Here is a 20,113-nt window from a genome sequence, read left to right on the forward strand (position 1 = left end):
TGAATGCCGAAGGCTCAGATAATGCTTACTATTTGTTAGCAATAAAGCATTTTAAAATTAAGGCATGTACATTGATTTTTTTTAGACATAATGCTACAGACTAACATACATAGTTATGTAAACATAACTTTGATTATGTTTGTTTACTGTGTATTTGCTTTATTGCAGTGGTCTGGAACTGCACTAGCAATAAAGCATTTTAAAATTAAGGCATGTACAAGACTGTCATGTGGATTAAATGATTTAACAAATATAAAATGCCTAAAATAGTGCTTGATAAATGGTAAACATTCAACAAAAGCTAGCCATTATTAGTACATTTATGAACCTGTGGCGGAGTGAGCTCTAAATTCATATTACTTGTTTTAAAAATAAAGTATCACTAGAAAAATAAGCAAATAATATGGTAGTCTGAATGTACTTATTATGCATTTTAACAATGATTTCTACATAAAAAGTAAAGAAAAGGCAAGTAGCAAGTTTAAACCAAACAATAAATAAAGTGAATTAATTTTCACAAAAAGTATAAGTGAGCTTTAGAAGAACTTTCTTTAAAAATCTTAAAATTTATTCAAAAGCAATAAAATAACAGTTTCTATGAAGTATGAACTGTATATAATAAGTAAATACAGCACAGTACCAGAAATTCCAGTTTTCATCACATCAACATCTTCTTTTAATTACAAATTTTCTCCCTGGAATAATGCAAATTAATAGATTATTATTTGAAATACTGATTTAGCATTAAAAGTCCACTATAATAATGAGGGGCATAATTTAAAGCAAGAGTGGAAAATATTTAGTCAGTTTAAAAACATGAATCAGAATGTCAGTAATGGACCACATCGATAGAAAAAGCAAACAAACCTGGTTGGAGGATTAGGAGGGAGTGCAAAATTAAATTAAGTTGATTTTAAAAACAACAGGTGACAATAAAAATAAGATATTTAGACACTGGTGTCACTTTATGGTTCAACTGAAGGCACAGTAAGAAAGATAGATGAAGGGCTACATGAAAAAAGTCAATGAAAAAGAGGGAAGAGAGAAAAAAACAGCAGGAAAGGAAAAATACAAGAGAGAAATGTTGCACAAAGAAGCAGCACAACATACAGAAGTAGAAAAATAGAGGGAAAAGTCTCAGGAGATTCTAATACTATAGGTCAAATATTCTTGTCATATCTTGGTCTTTGCTTGGGCCAGGAATTTGAAAATATTATCATGTCTCTAGGTATTTACTTGTACTCTTACTTACTTCATCTTGTTTTTTTTTTCCACTTTTAATTGTTACCCAATCACTGATTTTATCAATTCTCATTTTTCATCTTGTTGCATAGTATACAGGACCACATTTTGTAAACTACTTTTCTTTTTGAAAATAAGAGGGATAAATAATACTCCTTTCAACTTCCTAATAAACTGTGAATTAGCTAATTAATTCACAACACTTCTACCGCTCTAATCTAAAACAGGAGTTATTAACTTGAAGTCTGTGAATTCCTTGAAATTATGTTCAAAATTGTTTGCATGGGTAACTTTTTGTGAGTTTTGAAGCTTTTGTTGGAGTCTGAAAGCAAAATACTACTGTGGTAGAGGCTTTATTGTGAATGGAATTGCCAACATAGTTAACCATTAAGAAAATCAGTATTGGGGCTGATCTTCTTGTTCCAAGAAAGGAAGCTGACACTTATTTAACATTTCTCACATACCAATTTCTATGTTCTTTCTACTGCACCAGTGGACTTTAAGATTGCAATCTTTGGAGCAGGGCTAATGGATGTCCTAAGCACAGTCCAATAGTGATGCCCCCAGCCCTTCCATTGCTTAACATAAAGAGCTTTATTTTATACCTTTACACATATTAACTGATGAGTTAAATGCTATCAGGACTCAGCTGGCTTGTTTTTACTCTCTACAGAAGTAAAGTTCTTGAATTGGAAACCATGAGTTGGAAACAAATGTAAATATCTGACAACACCTTCAAACCAAACTTTAAAACTTTAGTCATTCACCATACCAAAGAAAGATTTTTTTAACAGTGTAGATTAAATTGGAGTATGGCGGATAAAGACAATAACAAAAAAGTCTACTATAGTCAAGTGTGGCAGTGAAAGGGTTAAGGGCATAATAGCTAGGGCAAAAAACTCTGTGGTGCTCCCCTTCTCTTGGTGCCCTAAGCTTGTGCTTATTTTCCTTAAAAGTTAATCCAAGGCTGCTCTGTAGTTTTTGCATGAGCAGCCACGAAAGAGGTGAGCAAGTAATTGGGTAAAGCTCAGACACAACTCACCCTCAATCAGATAAACTATCTTTGTATCTGATTGACATATTTGTGTTTCTTTATAACATTTCATTTAAACAAGACTCCTTGGCTTTTTAAAAGAGCTTAAAAAGTCTGCTTTTAAATCGGAGACCAATCCAATGTCTACTTTAGTGATGTGTGAAACAAGCTGAGGACCAGAACTAGCCTGTACATCAAGGTTCTACACCCCAATTTAAAATACTTCATGTCAAATTTTACAAAGTGGTACACAGTTATTAATGCAATGCACATGTAAATGACCATGAAGAGTAAAACCATAGGAAGTCAAAGTTTCTTTCAATAGTAGCTGTCCTAGCTCTGAATTTTCTTACTTTCCATTAGAAAAAAAAACAGTGAAATTAGAAAAGAAAAAAAATGGAGGCCCTACAGAAAAAAGCATTGAGAAGACATCTTCAGCCACCTTTTCCTCAAGATTAGGTATAATCAGTAAGTAATGACCATTAGAGAATTGAAAAAAACCCACAGATGAGCATTTAACAAGCATCAGTCCTAGCACAGGTTCCAAAGGACAGTTCTCAGCAACCAAAAGAGCCAGTCCTTTCTGTCCAAGACAAAATTAAGCCAACACAGAGGCTCATGAGTTATAAGAGTCCCAAGTGAGCTTCAAGTCATGATGAGTATTGACAGTGAAACCGAGCAGACCCTGTGGGGCTCCTGGGCACAGAAGCCTTTCTGTGGTTCCCTGTTTATTGTTTGTAGAAAATAGGCTTCAGCCTCCATGACCTTCCCTGAGTTCCAAAGGGCAGGTTCAAACTGTTGCTAATCAGGGAAGGGAGGGGACACAGAGATAGACAGGGAGGAACAGTCCAAAAACAATAGCGCAGCCTTGGGGCAGGGTCCTGGTTCTGCCTCAAGGGATACACATAACAATATCTTTGAGCTCTTCTGCAGAACTAAAACTCCCAACAAATGGAAGATGTTAACTACTTGATGAAGCATTCTTCATTCCAGAGAGAAAGTCACAGTTTTGATAACCTCGAGAACCAAAGAAGCTCCTCAGGAAACCACCTGAGGACAGATAAAAGGAATACAGGCCCTGCACATACCCTGATCCTTATCAGCAACCCTGCCCTTGAACCATTGCTGTAAAATTCCTCACCAAACCCCCTGGGTTTTGAGGCTACAAGCCTGCTGTATCCCCCTTTGCCTGGCAAAGCAATAAAGCTATCCTTTCCTACTTCACCCAAAACTCTGTCTCTGAAATTCAGTTCGGCACCAGTGCACAGAGGCCAAGTTTTTGGCATTAACAGTGGTTAATGAATGCATTTAAAACTCAGCAGAGTATCACTAGTGTTAAAAAACAAAATTCAACCAAGTATATTTGAAGATCTAATTGGCTTTATGAATAATGCATGAATCAGATAGCATTTCATTTAGTAAACAGAGAGGTGCTCAGAGTGTTAGGGGAAACACTGACTGAAACTGCTGCCCTAGCCAGGCACCACAGTAACCACTTGCGTGAATTAACTTAAACAGGAGGTCCTGGGAAGGAACACAGAATTAACAAGCTACCACCAACTGGAGTCATTCAGGGAAGGTCAAAAGGAGAGAGGAGACACCAGTCCATATGTCCTACCACCCTCCCAGAATTCTCCTCGCTGGAATCCATCTTGGCTTAGTGATGCGTGCGCCACCAGGAAGGACCCTGAGTCAAAATGATTGGCCAGAGACAACCTGGAAACTAATCCCATCACCGTAAAACCCGAGACTGAAAGCCAGTGGCAGAGCAGTCCTCCTGGGTTCCCTTACCCTCCTGCTCTCCACCCAGGTGCCCATTCCCAATAGTCTCTTGCTTTGTCAGCACGTGTGTCTCCTCGGATAATTCATTTCTGAGTGTTAGACAAGAGTCTACTCTCAGGCCCTGGAAGGGGTCCCCCTTCCTGCAACAAAAGGAGCTGTACAATATGGAAGGCTTTAATAGGCAGAATCTGGGCAGGATAAGACAGTTATTAGCAAAAGAAAAGAAAGGATTGTTTCAGTAAGGTCACCTTTCTTTGGGGGAAGGGTGGCAGGGGTCTTATCAGGTAGATTACCATAAATGCTGATCAGAAAATTCCAATGATTGACTTAAAATTCCACTCCTAGGAGAGGCTCAATTAGGTCTTGGTTTGCTGTCCTAGGGGCAAGTGACTCCACTTTGTGCTCCACCTTTTTTTTTTTTTTTTTTTAACACTAGCAATAAGTAAAACTATATGTGTACAGAATTTAACTTCGGCTAGATTTTCTTAAGAACTGACTAAAGTATTTTGCACTGAGGTTCCATGATAATAGAATATGTAAACTGATTTGAAATCCATCTATCTTTCCTAATGACCTTTAGAGTGAGAAATATTCTATCAGTTGTGTGGTAATTTTAAGTCCCACAACCTTAATCTCTAATTGACTAAGTAGTTGCAAGACCAAACTATATAATTAGTACTGAAGAAAATATAAGTACAATTATGTAAATAGTGTTATCAATAGTGGTTAAGAACAGAGACTCAGCTTCCTCATCTATATAGAGAATAATGAGAATAATAATAGTAGCCACTAAAATAGAAGATTTGGTATTATTAGGATAATTGTACCTATCACAAGGTTGTTAATAAAGATTAAATGAGTTAATCTATGCAAAGCATTTAGAATAGTAAATCTATAATCTATCACAAATTTATCCTATATAAATTCTATTTTACCAAAAATAAGACTCTTGTATATCCATGACTGTAAGGGCCATTGGAATATAGCAGAGGTTATTAAATGGAGCACTACTCTCCCCTAGGGAACATTCTGGAAATCTGTAAGAATACTTGTTGGTTGTCACTATGATGGGGAAAAAGGGACATCCTGTTGCTGGCACAGAATAGACAGGGACAAAAGACATCAGATATCTTATGGTTTGCATGGCAGTTCTACACAACAAAACTATCTCCTTGGCAATCCTATTAGACTTCCCTAGTCCATTTATATTTTCCCTCTCTACAAGATAACTGTTTCATATACCTCCCCTCTTCTTAAACCTCTAATACCTTACCCTGCCTTAGCTGATAACCCTACTTATTTCACTAAGAAAACAAATGCAATTAATAATGGAATTCCTCCCCTCCCACCGTGTGTTTCTTCCACTCCATGTATTTCTGTACCCTTATATTCTGCCTTCCTTCCCAGTACAGTAGATAAACTGCCCCTTCTTTTATTCAAGGCCAATTCTACTTCTCTTCTGTATCCTGTCCCCCTCAGCCTACCTTAAGGATTTTTCTCCTTCCACTCTGTCTTGCATTATCAGTTTCCTTGTCTACTGGATCATTCCTACCAACATACAAAATGCTGTTTTATCTCTTATCCTAAAAAACAAAATAAAAAACTCTCCCTTGACATCACATTCCCCTCATTTCTCTGCTCTGCTGTATATCAAGAGTTGTTTATTCTTGGTGTTTCCGTTTCTTCTCCTCCCATTCTTTGCTGATTCCACTCTAATCAGGCTTTTATCCTATTACTCTGAAGCCATTCTTAAAAATGTCATTAACAGCTTCCACATTACCAAATATGATATCAATTAACAATCCTCACTTTGTTTAGCAACATTTGACACAGTTGATCTCACCCTCCTTCTTGAAGCACATTTTTACTTGGCTTATGGAATATTATTATACTCTCCTATTTTTCTCCTCACTGTTTACTTCTCAGTTAGGTTTAATTTAAATTATCAATACTCACATGCTCAAAGTAATTCAGCCTTACTAAATTAGGTTTAGTTTTTGGACTTTTTTCTTTTTTTAACCTCCACTAATTTCCTTGATTTAATCCATCATTATGGCTATAACTATCATCTATGTGCTGATGATATCCAAATTTATAATTTGCCTCATAAATGCAACAATTTGTCATCTTCACCTGGACATCTAATATAACTCTCAAATTTATTATATCTAAAATCAAACCCTTGATTCTCTCCATGCCTCCAAATCTGCTCATCTCCTAGTATTCTTCATCTCAGTAAATTCTCAGTTACTCTGGCTAAACTCTTTGGAGTCTTTCATGACTTCTATGTCACTCAAAACCTGTATCAAACACTGTTGGCTCTACCTTCAAAATATATCCAGAAATTGAACCATTCGTCACACCTTCACATCTATCCTCCTGCCTATCCAAAATCATATCCTGCCTGGATTTTTACAAGTAACCTCCTATATGGTCTCTGTTCTTGTCCCTTTATCATCCATTCTTCATAAAGCAATCAGAGTGATCCTTTAAAAACATAAATCAGATCATGTCACTTTCTTAAGCATAACCCTCCAATGTCTTCCCATCACACTTCAAAAGGAGCTACAAGATCACTATGGCACCCCCACCTCCACTACCCCACCCTTGGCATTATCTCTTATCTCATCTCCTCCCTCTATTTACACCAAATCATCCATACACCTCCTAGCAGTTTGTTGAACATACCAGGCATGTTACCACCTCAGGACGTTAGCACCTGTTCCCATTCCTCCAATGTTCTTCCTTCAGACACTAAGGTAGTTTAATTCCTTACTTCCTATAGGACTCTGATCAAACATCATCTTCTCATGAGACCTTCCCTGATCACCAGATCTAAAACAGTATACCTGAGTCACATCATATCCTCTTACCAGCTTTTCTTCATGACACTGACTTCCACCTGGCATTAGAGCATATGTTTATTTACTTGTTTATTGATGATCTCCCCACTAAAATGTAAGCTCTGTTTGGACAGGGTCTTGATCATTTTTGTTTTGTTTATTTCTATAATGCCAGTGCCTGGTATATAGTAGATGCTCAATAAATCCTAAATGAATTAAATGGCTAAATAAATGATATACAATAAACACAACTGTAGTTTTAAAGCCTAGAAAACTAATTTTATCAGGCTTTATAGAAGTTTGCCTTGTTTATTTTACCATCTTACTAGTTTGCTATACACTTGAAATTTCATAATGTGTAAATTTTGTTTTTACCAATACCATTATATTTCTAGTCTTCTGCTTATAAGTAATAAATTAAGCTTTTCCTTTTTTTTGGCTGTGCCATGTGACTTGCAGTATCTCAGTTCCCCGACCAGGGACTGAACCTGAGCCATGGCAGTGAAAGCCAGGAATCCTAACCACTAGGCCACCAGGGAACTCCCCAGATTGAGCTCTTTTTAATGTAAGGAAGAATGTGGAGAAATGAATAGAAGCTCCAACAGTCTTTGTCTTGGATCCATTCTAAAAACACTTTTTAAACTTTTTAGGCCACCAAACCTATTTTGATATGTTTGAAATGAGGCATATGGGCATTTGAAAAAAGCTGAAATAACTTGAAGAGATTCTTTATTTCTCTGTGCAAACTCTAGATTAACTGCTTATAAAAAATGTCGAGTGTCTGTAAGGTATGTGTAGCAGGGACAAAGTTGCCACTTCAGTATGATATGCTCAGGAATAATGGGAGCAAAAAAATCATGTGAATGAGATATTCTGAGCCACTATGGAAGTCTATGACCAAAACAAAGGCTACCTTAATAATCTTTACTAGAATGGTTTCCAGGAAGTCTAGGAACACTACTAATTTCGGAACTCCAAAAAACATTCTCTAATACTCTGGAGTTCAAAATACTTTCCCAATATGAGGTAGAATTAGTCTTCAGTCAAATATAGAGATTATATTTAATCAAATATATAGGCTACTTTAACAAAAGTTAATTTTCAAAGCTAAATTTTCAACTCTACTTATCTGGGGTAAAAGCATTCTAAACTCACAATGAAGTTTTTCATACTTTCAATATTTGTGTACATCACCCTAATGGCATGAGTGCTTCATTTAAATGTATGGGTTTCTTTCCTACAGAAAATAAAATGATACTAATTGGAGACAAATTATTATAACTTCTAATGTATGAAATACATACCTGAGTTGAACTAGCAACTGTTTGCATAGAAGACTTTTTTAATAGTCTCACTTCTTTGTTTATATATCTTAGCATTCCACTAAGAGTACTGAAGTCATTATTCTCAGAACTATCATCTTCTAGGTCATATGGGAGAGGTTTAAATGAGTCTGACTGGGTATAAGTCAGATCCTTCTGGCTTTCTTCTAATGTTGAAGGTTGTTCCAATTGCACTTTTTTTAAGTCCTGCAGTAATTCTTCAGAAAGATCTTCATCACTACGAGTTCTGAAACTAAGGTCACTGGCACTAATAGAGCGACGTAGTTTTCTACACTTGAAGAAAGCTGTGTGAGAATGCTTAGCAAATTTTGAATCTTGAATATCAGGAGCAATTTCTACTGGAGATGTAAATGGGGCTGGTAGAAACTTGATGTCTTCTGCCCTTTCATGTCCAGAAATTTTGGCTTGCAATCTGGTTAATTCTGATTCCTGTAGAAAAATTGGTACATAGTAGGTGCTGATTACATATTTCTTAAATGAATGAATTACTTAGAAAATCAAACTCTTAGAAGTCACCTAAGTTAAACTTCATCCTAGTACAGATATTCTTTTTATAACAACTCTTGAGTTTTCCAAGCTCTGTTAAAACCCTTCATTTTGGGACAACTATCTATATTCACTAGAAATATGTTTAAACTATACTAAGGAATTCCATTGAAAATTACATTTTCCTTATAGAACTTTTTCTTTCTTAGTATTGATGACAATATAAATTTCTATTCAAGACTGAAATCTTACATCTAAAAAATTTTCTGCAAAAGTATAAAAAGGTATACAATCATTTGTTAATCTAACATACATACATACAAAAAACAATGCCCTGCAGATTTTTCTAATAGGAAATAAATGTCTATTAGCTACTCTGCTTTATATGTCATCATCACAAGAAACCTTTACTAGAAATTTTTCAAAGAAAAAACTTTAAATGATTAATAATATTTAATAAATTAATCCTTATTAAATAAACTTTTCATTTCTGTTTTTCCATGTCCTTCATTTGGGTCCTCTGATCCAACTTTGGGATCCTAAGAATAAGATTGCATACACTGAAAAGCAATAAAGCCAAAAAAAAAAAAAAAAAGGGAAGACATTTTTATTTCAAAAGTTAAACATATGTGTAGTTTCCTGTTCAAATACATTCTCCTTTTCTTACAGGTATCCATAAGATGCATATTTCTAAACCAGTCACTTTTAAACTGATAGTTTCTATTCTTTCTAAAAATACTGTGCTTATAACTAAAACTGTCATAACCACAGTGCGCACTGCAAAATGAAAGTTTAACATGCATATTTCAGTCCTTTGATGTCTTTACAGTACTTCAGATAAACTTGATTTATAAGTGGCAGAAGTGCCAATTTTTTTTAGTAAGTCTTGTATTCACATTTTTATAATAATAATTAATGAAGTAATTATAAAGTTGACACATATAAGGTCGTGTGCAGTTTAAGTTTGTTTTAAAATTCTATGTGTTATCTAGCCAAACTGAGAAATGTGGTATCTCAGATAAGCAGGATTCCATTTAACTTACAGTCCAACACCTAACTTTTACTAAGAAATGTAGTATATTGAATATTTAAAACATAATTCAACTTTTTCTTAAGACTCAGAGAAGTTCACTGTTGTGATCATTATTGCAGTGTGCAATAATACAGTGATGTCTTCAGGGCTTTCAGAAAATGGACTTAGCTTTGCTCTTACTTCCTCAAATACGAGGGTACTTGTTAGGGTATTAAAAGAAGTGAACTGGAAAGATCTGTTGCCTTAAACAGTGTTCTCTTCTCCCTCACTTCTGTTTCTGTTCTCTGTCATTTACTGCTGCTGTCAATGAATTACTTTCCATTATTCACAGTTACTTCTAATTGTTACATTTATGCCAGCTTTGCTCTTCTATTAGCTTTTCTTCTTTCTTTCTCTCTTATCCTCCTTAACTTCTCTCCAATCTAGACTTCGGAGCCAGCTGTGGTTGACTTAACTTTCTACTGTGAGAAAACAAAGAAATTCTACCTCTGTCTGGTATACTGGCTAATCATAGTACATGTTCTAAGATCTCTGTATGTATGGTTCATTTAAGAATTGCTGCTATTTTGACAATATTTTCACAACTTCCTAAGTATTTGAACTTAAAAACTTCTGAATAATTGATAAGTGCAATACAATTGTATTTATCTCATTGGTAATATCTAACAAGTGAGCAGACATAATTACTGTGACAAGAGACATACAATGCAGAATCTTTAAAATTTTTAGAGCCTATTTTTTGCAATGAAGTTTTATTATTTTGTATAAATGTTGTAAATCCCCAGAACACTAACTATATTACTATTTCAGTAAAAGCTTATTGAGTGTTCAACTGAAACATAATTTTAGATTCTGTCTATTCAGCCTTCCTCTAGTACTGTGAATATAAAGTATTTTATAAGAGGAATTTAAGTGCTCAGGTTAATAATTACAAATATTTCTAAGGTATTAATTGACTGAGTTTTTTTGGTTTTCAATAACTTCCATTTTGCTATAAAATCATTTATTGCTTCAAAACTATCAGTGAGGTTGGTCTTTTTTTAAGGTCTTAGCTGACAGTGTTAATCATACTTATTGGCAGTTTGAACTAATATTAAATTTTTTATCTCTATGCATCAATACTGAGATTAATTCAAATTCCAGAGTAAACTGTCATGATCAATAGGGGTGAATAAGTAGCAAGAGGTTATTTGAAAAATGACATATGTACTCAAAAACCAGTAAAAAAATTTTTTAACATAATCTTGCACTTTCTACTTTATGAGGAACTTGCCTGATTTTGAAAAATGCTCCTACTTTTTCTTTTTTATATATATCTTTATTGGAGTATAATTGCTTTACAATGTTGTGTTAGTTTCTGCTGTACAACAAAGTGAATCAGCTATATGCATATATATATCCCCTCCTTCTTGAACATCCCTCCCACCCTCCCTATCCCATCCCTCCAGGTCGTCACAAAGCATGGAGCTGATCTCCCTGTGCTATGCAGCATCTTCCCACTAATGCTCCTCCTTCTAAAGTACATCAAGTATAAAACCCTATAATGTAAACATTATAATTAAGTTGGTATTTTCACAAGTTCCAGGCCAAGATGGCGATACAGGCTCCTTTCATATCTCCTCCCACACACAAAACACCAAATCTACAGCTACATAAGGAACAATTCCCTTCAAAAGAAACAAGCTGAGAAACATCTACACATTGGGTGGATAAGAAAATGCCCACACCGAAACTAGTAGGAAAGCTGAGACTCACTTTTGCCATAAACCCCATGTCAAGCGCAGGGTCATACAATGGGAGGGAACACCTGACTTCCAGTTTCTTCCTTAGAAGCAAAGGGCTTGGATTCCACATCTAGTGCTCCAACTTTTAAGACTTCCACCTGAGTGATGCGCCCTCAAAATACTTAGCTGTGAAAGCCAACAGAGCTTGAGTCTGACACACAAGATTACAGCAAACAAAGAAGCAGTTCTTTACAGGCTTCGAAGGATGTGCCATGGCTATCCCCTTAGAACTCAGTACAGAAGGAGCAGTACAAGGGAACCCTGTAAGACTATCCGCAGAAACTGCAGGCCAGAAGGTAGTGGCATGATATATTCAAAGTGCTGAAAGAGAAAAACTGCCAACCAAGAACACTCTTCCTGGGACTTCCCTGGTGGTGCAGTGGTTAAGAGTCCACCTGCCAGGCTTCCCTGGTGGCGCAGTGGTTGAGAGTCCGCCTGCCAATGCAGGGGACACGGATTCGTGCCCTGGTCCTGGAGGGTCCCACATGCTGCGGAGCGGCTGGGCCCATGAGCCATGGCCTCTAAGCCTGCTCATTCGGAGCCTGTGCTCCGCAATGGGAGAGGCCACAACAGCGAGAGGCCTGCGTACCACACACACACAAAAAAAGAATCCACCTGCCAATTCAGGGGACACAGGTTTGATCCCTAGTCCGGGAAGATCCCACATGCCATGGAGCAACTAAGCCTGTGCACCACAACCACTGAGCCAGCGCTCTAGAGCCCACATGCTGCAACTACTGAGCCTGTGTGCTGCAACTACTGAAGTCCGCGCACCTAGAGCCCATCCACAACAAGAGAAGCCACCGCAGTGAGAAGCCCCTGCTCACTGCAAATAGAGAAAGCCCACGTGCAGCAACAAAGGCCCAACACAGCCAAAAATAAATAAATTAATTAATTAAATTAAATACTCTTTGAGTTTAAAAAAAAAAAAAAAAGAATACTCTTCCTGGCAGTTGTCCTTCAGAACTGAAAGAGAGATAAAGCATTTTCTAGAGAAACAAAAGCTGAAAGAGCTCATCTCCACTAGACTAACCTTACAAGAAATGTTACAGGGACTTCTTCAAGCTGAAATAAAAGGATACTAATTATTAACAGGAAAACATGAAAATTTAAATCTCATTGACAAAGGTAAATATATAGTTAAATTCATAATACTCTAATGTTGTAATGGTGGTAAGTAAATTACTTACAACTATAGTATGAAAGTTAAAAGACAAAAGTATTAAAAGTACAATGATTTGTTAATGGGTACACTGATAAAAAGAAGTAAATTTTGACATCAAAAACAAAATAAAGGGGGGACAGGGTAAAAATGTAAAGCTTTAGTATACATTCAAAGTTAAGTTCTTATCAACCTAAAATAGACTGTTATACATATACGATGTTTTATGTAAGCCTCAAGAAAACTACAAAGCAAAACTTACCATAGATACACAAAAGATAAAGGAAACTAAACATTCCACTACAGAAATCATCAAATTATAAAGGCAGAGAGCAACAGAAGAAGAAAGGAACGAAGGAATAAAAACAGCCAGAGAACAATGAACAAAATGGCAATAGTAGGTCCATACCTATCAATAATTAAATATAGATGGACTAAATTCTCTAATCAAATGACAGAGTGGTTTAATAAAAAAATAAGACCTAACTGTATACTGCCTAGAAAGACTCACTTCAGTTTTAAGGACACACATAGTCTGAAAGTGAAGGGATGTAAAAATATATTCCATGTAAATGGAAACTAAAAGAAAGCTGAGATAACTACACTTATTTCAAAAAAAACCAGACTTTAGGCCAAAAGTGTAACAAGAGACAAAGAGGGTCATTATATAATGATAAAGGGGTCAATCCAACAAAAGAATATAACATTTGCAAATATTTTGCACCTAAAAAACACAGGAGCACCTAAATATATAAAGCAAGTATTAACAGACAGCAACATATTAATGTAGGGGACTTCAATATCCCACTTTCATCAATGGATAGATCATCCAGACAGAAAATCAATAAGAAAACATTGGACCTGAACTACAAGTTAGACCAAATGGACTTAACATTTACAGAACATTCCATCCAACACATGACAGGAGTATACATATTCTTCTCAAATGCATATGGAACATTCTCCAGGACAGATCACATGTTAGGTCACAAAACAAGTCTTAATAAATTTAAGAAGATTAAAATCATATCAAGCATCTTCCAACTACAATGGGATAAAACTAGAAATCGATTATAAGAAGAAAACTGGAAAATTCACAATTACTTGGAGATTAAACAACATGTTACATAACAACCAATGTGTCAAAGAATAAATCAACAGAGAAATCAAAAATTATCTTAAGACAAATTAAAATGGAAATATAATACACCAAAGCTTATGGGACGCAGCATAAGCAGATATAAGAGGGAAGTTTATAGCAATAAATGCCTACATTAAGAAACAAGAAAGATACCAAATAAAACAACCTAAATTTCTACCTTAGGAAATAAAAAAGGAAGAACAAACTAAGCCCAAAGTTAGTAGAAGGAAGGAAATAAATATCAGAGTGGAAATAAATTAAACAGAGATGAAAAAGACATAGAAAATATCATGAAACTAAGAGCTGAGTTTTTAAAAAGATAAACACAACAGACAAACCTTTAGCAAGGCTTAACAAGAAAAAAAGAGAGAGAACTTAAATAAATAAAATCAGAAATCAAAGAGGAAATGTTACAACTTGACACCAAAAAAATACTAAGGATCAAAAGGGACTACTATGAACAATTATACACTAACAAATTGGTCAGCAAAGAAAAAAATAGGTAAAATCCTAGAAACATACAACTCAAGACTGAATCATGAAGAAAATATAAAATGAGATCTCAATAGACCAATTACTAGTAAGGAGATTGAATCAGTAATAATAATAATAATAATAATAATAATAATAATAATATCCTAACAACAAAAGTCCAGAACCAAATGGCTTTATTGGTGAATTCTAAGAAACATTTAAGAATTAATACCAATCCTCCTCAAACAGGTCTAAAAAAAGGAGGAGGGAACATTTCCAAACTCATTTTACCAGGCCAGCATTACCCTGATACCAAAACCAGACAAGGATGCCACAAGAAAAGAAAATTACAGGCCAGTATCACTGATGAACATAGACATGAAAATCTTCAAAAAATATTAGCAAACTGAATGGCCATCATCAAAAAATCTGCAAACAATAAATGCTGGAGATGGTGTGGAGAAAAGGGACCCTCTTACACTGTTGGTGGGAATATAAATTGGTACAGCCACTATGGAGGTTCCTTAGAAAACTAAAAATAGAGCTACCATACAATTCAGCAATCCCACTCCTGGGCATATATCTGGAGGAAACCATCATTTGAAAGGATGCATTCACCCTGATGTTCATTGCAGCACTATTTACATCGGCCAGGACATGGAAGCAACCTAAATGTTCATCAACAGAGGAATGCATAAAGAAGATGTGGTACATATATACAATGGAATACTACTCAGCCACAAAAAGGAACGAAATAATGCCATTTACAGCAATATGGATGGATCTAGAGACTGTCATACAGAGTGAAGTAAGTCAGAAAGAGAAAGACAAATATATAATATCACTTATATGTGGAATCTAGAAAAATGGTACAGAGGAACTGATTTGCAAAGCAGAAATAGAGTCACAGATATAGAAAACAAATCTATGGTTACCAAGGGGGGAAGGCAGGCAGATGGGATGAACTGGAAGATTGGGATTGACATATATACACTACTATAAATAAAAGAGATAACAAATGAGAACCTACAGTCTAGCACAGGGAGCTCTACTCAGTGCTCTGTGGTGACCTAGATGGGAAGGGAATCTAAAAAAGAGTGGATGGGGCTTCCCTGGTGGTGCAGTGGTTGAGAATCCGCCTGCCGATGCAGGGGACACGGGTTCGTGCCCCGGTCTGGGAAGATCGATCCCACATGCCGCGGAGCAACTAAGCCCGTGAGCCATGGCTGCTGGGCCTGCGCGTCCGGAGCCTGTGCTCCGCAACGGAGAGGCCACAACAGTGAGAGGCCCGCATACCGCAAAAAAATAAAAAAATTAAAAAAAAAATTAAAAAGAGTGGATGTATGTATGTGTATAACTGATTCACTTTGCTGTACAGCAGAAACTAACACAATATTGTAAAGCAACTATACTCCAATATTACTTAATAAAAAAAAGAAAAAAAAGTATTTTAAAATAAATAAATATTTAAAAAATACTAGCAAACTGAATGCAACAATACATTAAAAGAATCATATACCATGATCAGGTGGGATTAGGTCCAGGGACATAAGGATGGTTCAACATCTGTAAATCAATGAGATACCACATTAACAAAATGAAGGATAAAAGTCATATGATCATCTCAAAAGATGCAGAAAAAGTACCTGACAAAGTTCAATATCCATTCATGATGAAAATGCACAACACGTGGTTATAGGGGGAATGTACCCCAACATAATAAAGGTCATATATGACAAACCCACAGTTAAAATATTACTCAACAGTGAAAAACTGAAAGCATTTCCTTTAAGATCAGGACAAGACAAGGATGCCCACTCTCACCACTTCTATTCAATACAGAATTGGGAGTCCTAGCCAGAGAAATTAGGGGGGGAAAAAAGAATCCAAATTGGAAAGGAAGAAGCAAAACTGTAACTGTTTATAAATGACATGATATTATATATAGAAAACCCTAAAGACGCCATCAAAAAACTGTTAGAACTAGTAAATGAATTCAGTAAACAGCAGGATACAAATCAGTATATAAAAATCTGTTGTACTTCTATATATTAATAATGAATTATCAGAAAGAGAAATTAGTAAAATAATCCCATTTATAATTTCATCAAAAAGAATAAAATGCCTAGAAATACATTTATCCAAGGAGGTGAAAGACCTGTACACTGAAAACTGTAAGACACTGATGAAAGAAACTGAAGAAGATACAAATAAATGGAAAGATATTCTGTGCTCATGAACTGGAATAATTAGTATTGTGAAAATGTCCTTACTATCCTAAGTGATCTACAGATTCAATTCAACCCCCATCAAAATTCCAATGGCATTTTTCACAGAAATAGAACAAGGTATCCTAAAATTTGTATGGAACCACAAAAGACCCCAAATAGCCAAAGCAATCTTGAAGAAGAACAAAGCTGGAAGCATCACGCTTCCTGATTGCAAACCATGTTATAAAGCTATAGTATAGTACATATTAGCATAGAAATGGACACATAGATCAATGGAACAGAATAGATGGCCCAGAAATAAACCCATGCATGTATAGCCAATTAATTTATGACAAAGGAGCTAAGAATATACAATACAATGGAAAGAATAGTATCTTCAATGAATGGTGCTGGCAAAACTGGAGAGCCAGATGCAAAAGAATGAAACAGGACCCCGATCCTACACTATACACAAAAATCAACTCAAACTGGATTAAAAACTTAAATTTATGACCTGAAACCATAAAACTCTTATAAGAAAAAACACAGGGTAAGCACCTTGATATCAGGTGTGGTGATGATTTTTTGGATTGACACTAAAAGAAAAGGCAACAAAAGCAAAAATAAAAAAGAGGGACTATATAAACTAAAAAGCTTCTACACAGCAATGGAAACCAATAAAATGAAAAGGCAACTTACAGAATGGGAAAAAATATTTGCAAATCATTTACTGATAAGGAGTTAATATCCAAAATACATAAAGAACTCATACAACTCAAAAGCAAAGAAACAATCTAATTAAAAAATGGGCAGAGGAACTGAATATACATTTTTTTCAAAGAAGATATACAAAGAACCAATAGGTACATGAAAAGGTACTCAATATCACTAATCATCTGGGAAATGCAAATCAAAATCAAACGAGAGGGCTTCCTTGGTGGCACAGTGGTTGAGAGTCCACCTGCAGATGCAGGGGACATGGGTTCGTGCCCTGGTCCGGGAAGATCCCACATGCCGCGGAGCGGCTAGGCCCCTGAGCCATGGCCGCTGAGCCTGCGCATCCGGAGCCTGTGCTCCGGAAGAGGCCACAACAGTGAGAGGGCTGCGTACTGCAAACAAAACAAAACAAAACAAAACAAGAGATGAGTGTTGGCAAGGGTGTGGAAAAAAGGGAGCCCTTGTGCACTGTTGGTGGACATGTAAACTGGTACAGTCATTAAGGAAAACAGCATGGAGGTTCCTCCAAAAATTAAAAATAGAACTATCATTTGATCCAGCAATACCACTTCTGGGTATATATTCAAAGAGAATGAAAACAGGTTATCAGAGATATCTGTATTCTTATGTTCATTGCAGCATTATTCACAATAGCTCAGATAAGGAAAAAAACCTAAGGGCCCATCAACGGATGAATGGATAAAGAAGATGTGGTACTACCAAACCTAAAACAGATAGCTAGTGGGAAGCAGCCACATAGCACAGGGAGATCAGCTTGGTGCTTTGTGACCACCTAGAGGGGTGGGATAGGGAGGGTGGGAGGGAGGGAGACAAAAGAAGAAAGAGATATGGGGACATATGTATATGTATAACTGATTCATTTTGTTATAAATCAGAAACTAACACACCATTGTAAAGCAATTATACTCTAACGAAGTTGTTAAAAAAAAAAGATATGGTAAATATACAAACAAGGGAATATACAATGTGCCCTTTGGAACAACATGAATGGACCTTGAGGGCATTATGCTAAGTGAAATAAAACAGAGAAAGGCAAATACTGCATGATATCACTTATGTGTGGAATCTTAAAAAAAAAAAGTCAAACTCATAGAAACAGTGAGCAGGAAAGTGGTTGCCAGAGGCTGGGTGGTGGGGGAAATAGGAGAGGTTGCTAAAAGGGTACAACTTTTCAGGTATAAGATGACTAAAGTCTGAGGGATCTAATGTATAACATGATGACTATAGTTGGTAACACTAGTTGTATAATTGATATTTGCTGAAACAGTAGAACTTGAAGGTTCTCACACACACACAAAAAAAATTTTTAAAAAGTTCATGGTTGAATGTAAATTATTTCTCCTGTGGTAATATGATACATATCAAATTAATTATGTCCAAATTCAGTGTCTTGTAAATAAAGTGCATTTTATTCAAACAGGTCAATTTTTTTTTTTTTTTTTTTTTTTTTTTTTTTTGCGGTATGTGGGCCTCTCACTGTTGTGGCCTCTCCCGTTGCGGAGCACAGGCTCCGGACACGCAGGCCTAGCGGCCACGGCTCACGGGCTTAGTTGCTCCGCGGCATGTGGGATCTTCCCGGACCAGGGCACGAACCCGTGTCTCCTGCATCGGCAGGCGGATTCTCAACCACTGCGCCACCAGGGAAGCCCCAAACAGGTCAATTTTTGGTTATTTAGTCCTCTACAAACTACAAGGATGGGAAAATAAGTCATAAATTTACTTCATTATAGTCCTGCTTTATGTACATTTATATGTTTACTTACTTTAATAAGTAATGCTTCATTTGTAGCTTCAATTACTTCATTCCTGTCTTGGACTTGCTGATGCAAATTGCTTACAGTGTCCTGAGCTTCTTCTAATTCTAGTTTTGCTTTCTCTAACTGTTCATTTAGTTGCTGAACAGAAGTCTTTTGAGAATCAGCAGTAATCTTCCACTTTGCATGCTTCTCCTGATGTGAAATCATCTACGTAGCCCCAAAATTGAAAAGGAAAGGAAGAAAGAAAACAGGGTGAAGTTGGTTTCAACAACATTCTAATACTTTCTATTTCCACTTAAATAAAAGTAAATTCTGTTTGTAGTTACAAACATGATTTCTCAACAAATAACATACTAGAGGGAAAAAGGGGAGAAGGAACCCATAGTTTTAAATTTACTTAAGAACAGTTAACTAAATACCATGGACTTCTTTTGGATCCTGATTTGAACAAATCAGCTATAAAGACATTTTTGTGATAACTGAGGAAATCTGAACAATGATTGGATGTTTGATGATATTAAGGAATTACAGTCAATTTTTAGGTGTGATAATAGCATTGTGGTTATGCTTTATTAAAATAGCCCTCATCTGACTTCCCTGATGGCACAGTGGTTAAGAATCCACCTGCCAATGCACGGACAAGGGTTCAAGCCCTGGTCCGGGAAGATCCCACATGCCTCAGAGCAACTAAGCCCCTGCACCACAACTACTGAGCCTGTGCTCTAGAGCCCGCGAGCCACAACTACTGAAGCCCGTGTGCCTAGAGCCTGTGCTCTGCAACAAGAGAAGCCACCGCAATGAGAAGCCTGCACACTGCAACGAAGACCCAACGCAGCCAAAAATATAAATAAATAAATAAATAATTTAAATAGCCCTTATCTTTTAGAAATGTTTACTGATGCAACAATCATGTTTGGGATTTGCTTCAAAACAATATGTGGGGGAATGTGGGGGAGGGAAGAAAGGGAAGTGAGTGAGGTTATAGATATGGTGACCATACTCCCCAGTTTGCCTACAGCTGTCTAGGTTTTTTGCCTGGTATACTGGTGTAGTTACTAATAGCACCCTTTTTCATTCTCAAAAGT

The 20,113-nt window shown here is 36.2% G+C and overlaps 1 protein-coding gene across 1 annotated transcript in view; it reads right to left on the minus strand.

The window, feature by feature from the left end:
• Positions 1 to 628: 628 nt before the first annotated feature.
• CCDC18 (coiled-coil domain containing 18) overlaps positions 629 to 20,113 on the minus strand; it is a 125,862-nt gene continuing 106,377 nt past the window's right edge. The window contains exons 29-31 of the mRNA XM_067042527.1: positions 19,035 to 19,235; positions 8,205 to 8,672; positions 629 to 695 (exon numbers count right to left, since the gene is read on the minus strand). Of these exons, the coding sequence (XP_066898628.1) occupies positions 681 to 695; positions 8,205 to 8,672; positions 19,035 to 19,235 (684 nt within the window). The 3' untranslated portion in view covers positions 629 to 680. The remainder of the gene's footprint in view (positions 696 to 8,204; positions 8,673 to 19,034; positions 19,236 to 20,113) is intronic.

This window comes from Kogia breviceps, chromosome 1 (genome assembly GCF_026419965.1).
Source record: "Kogia breviceps isolate mKogBre1 chromosome 1, mKogBre1 haplotype 1, whole genome shotgun sequence".
Classification (NCBI taxonomy): domain Eukaryota; kingdom Metazoa; phylum Chordata; class Mammalia; order Artiodactyla; family Physeteridae; genus Kogia; species Kogia breviceps.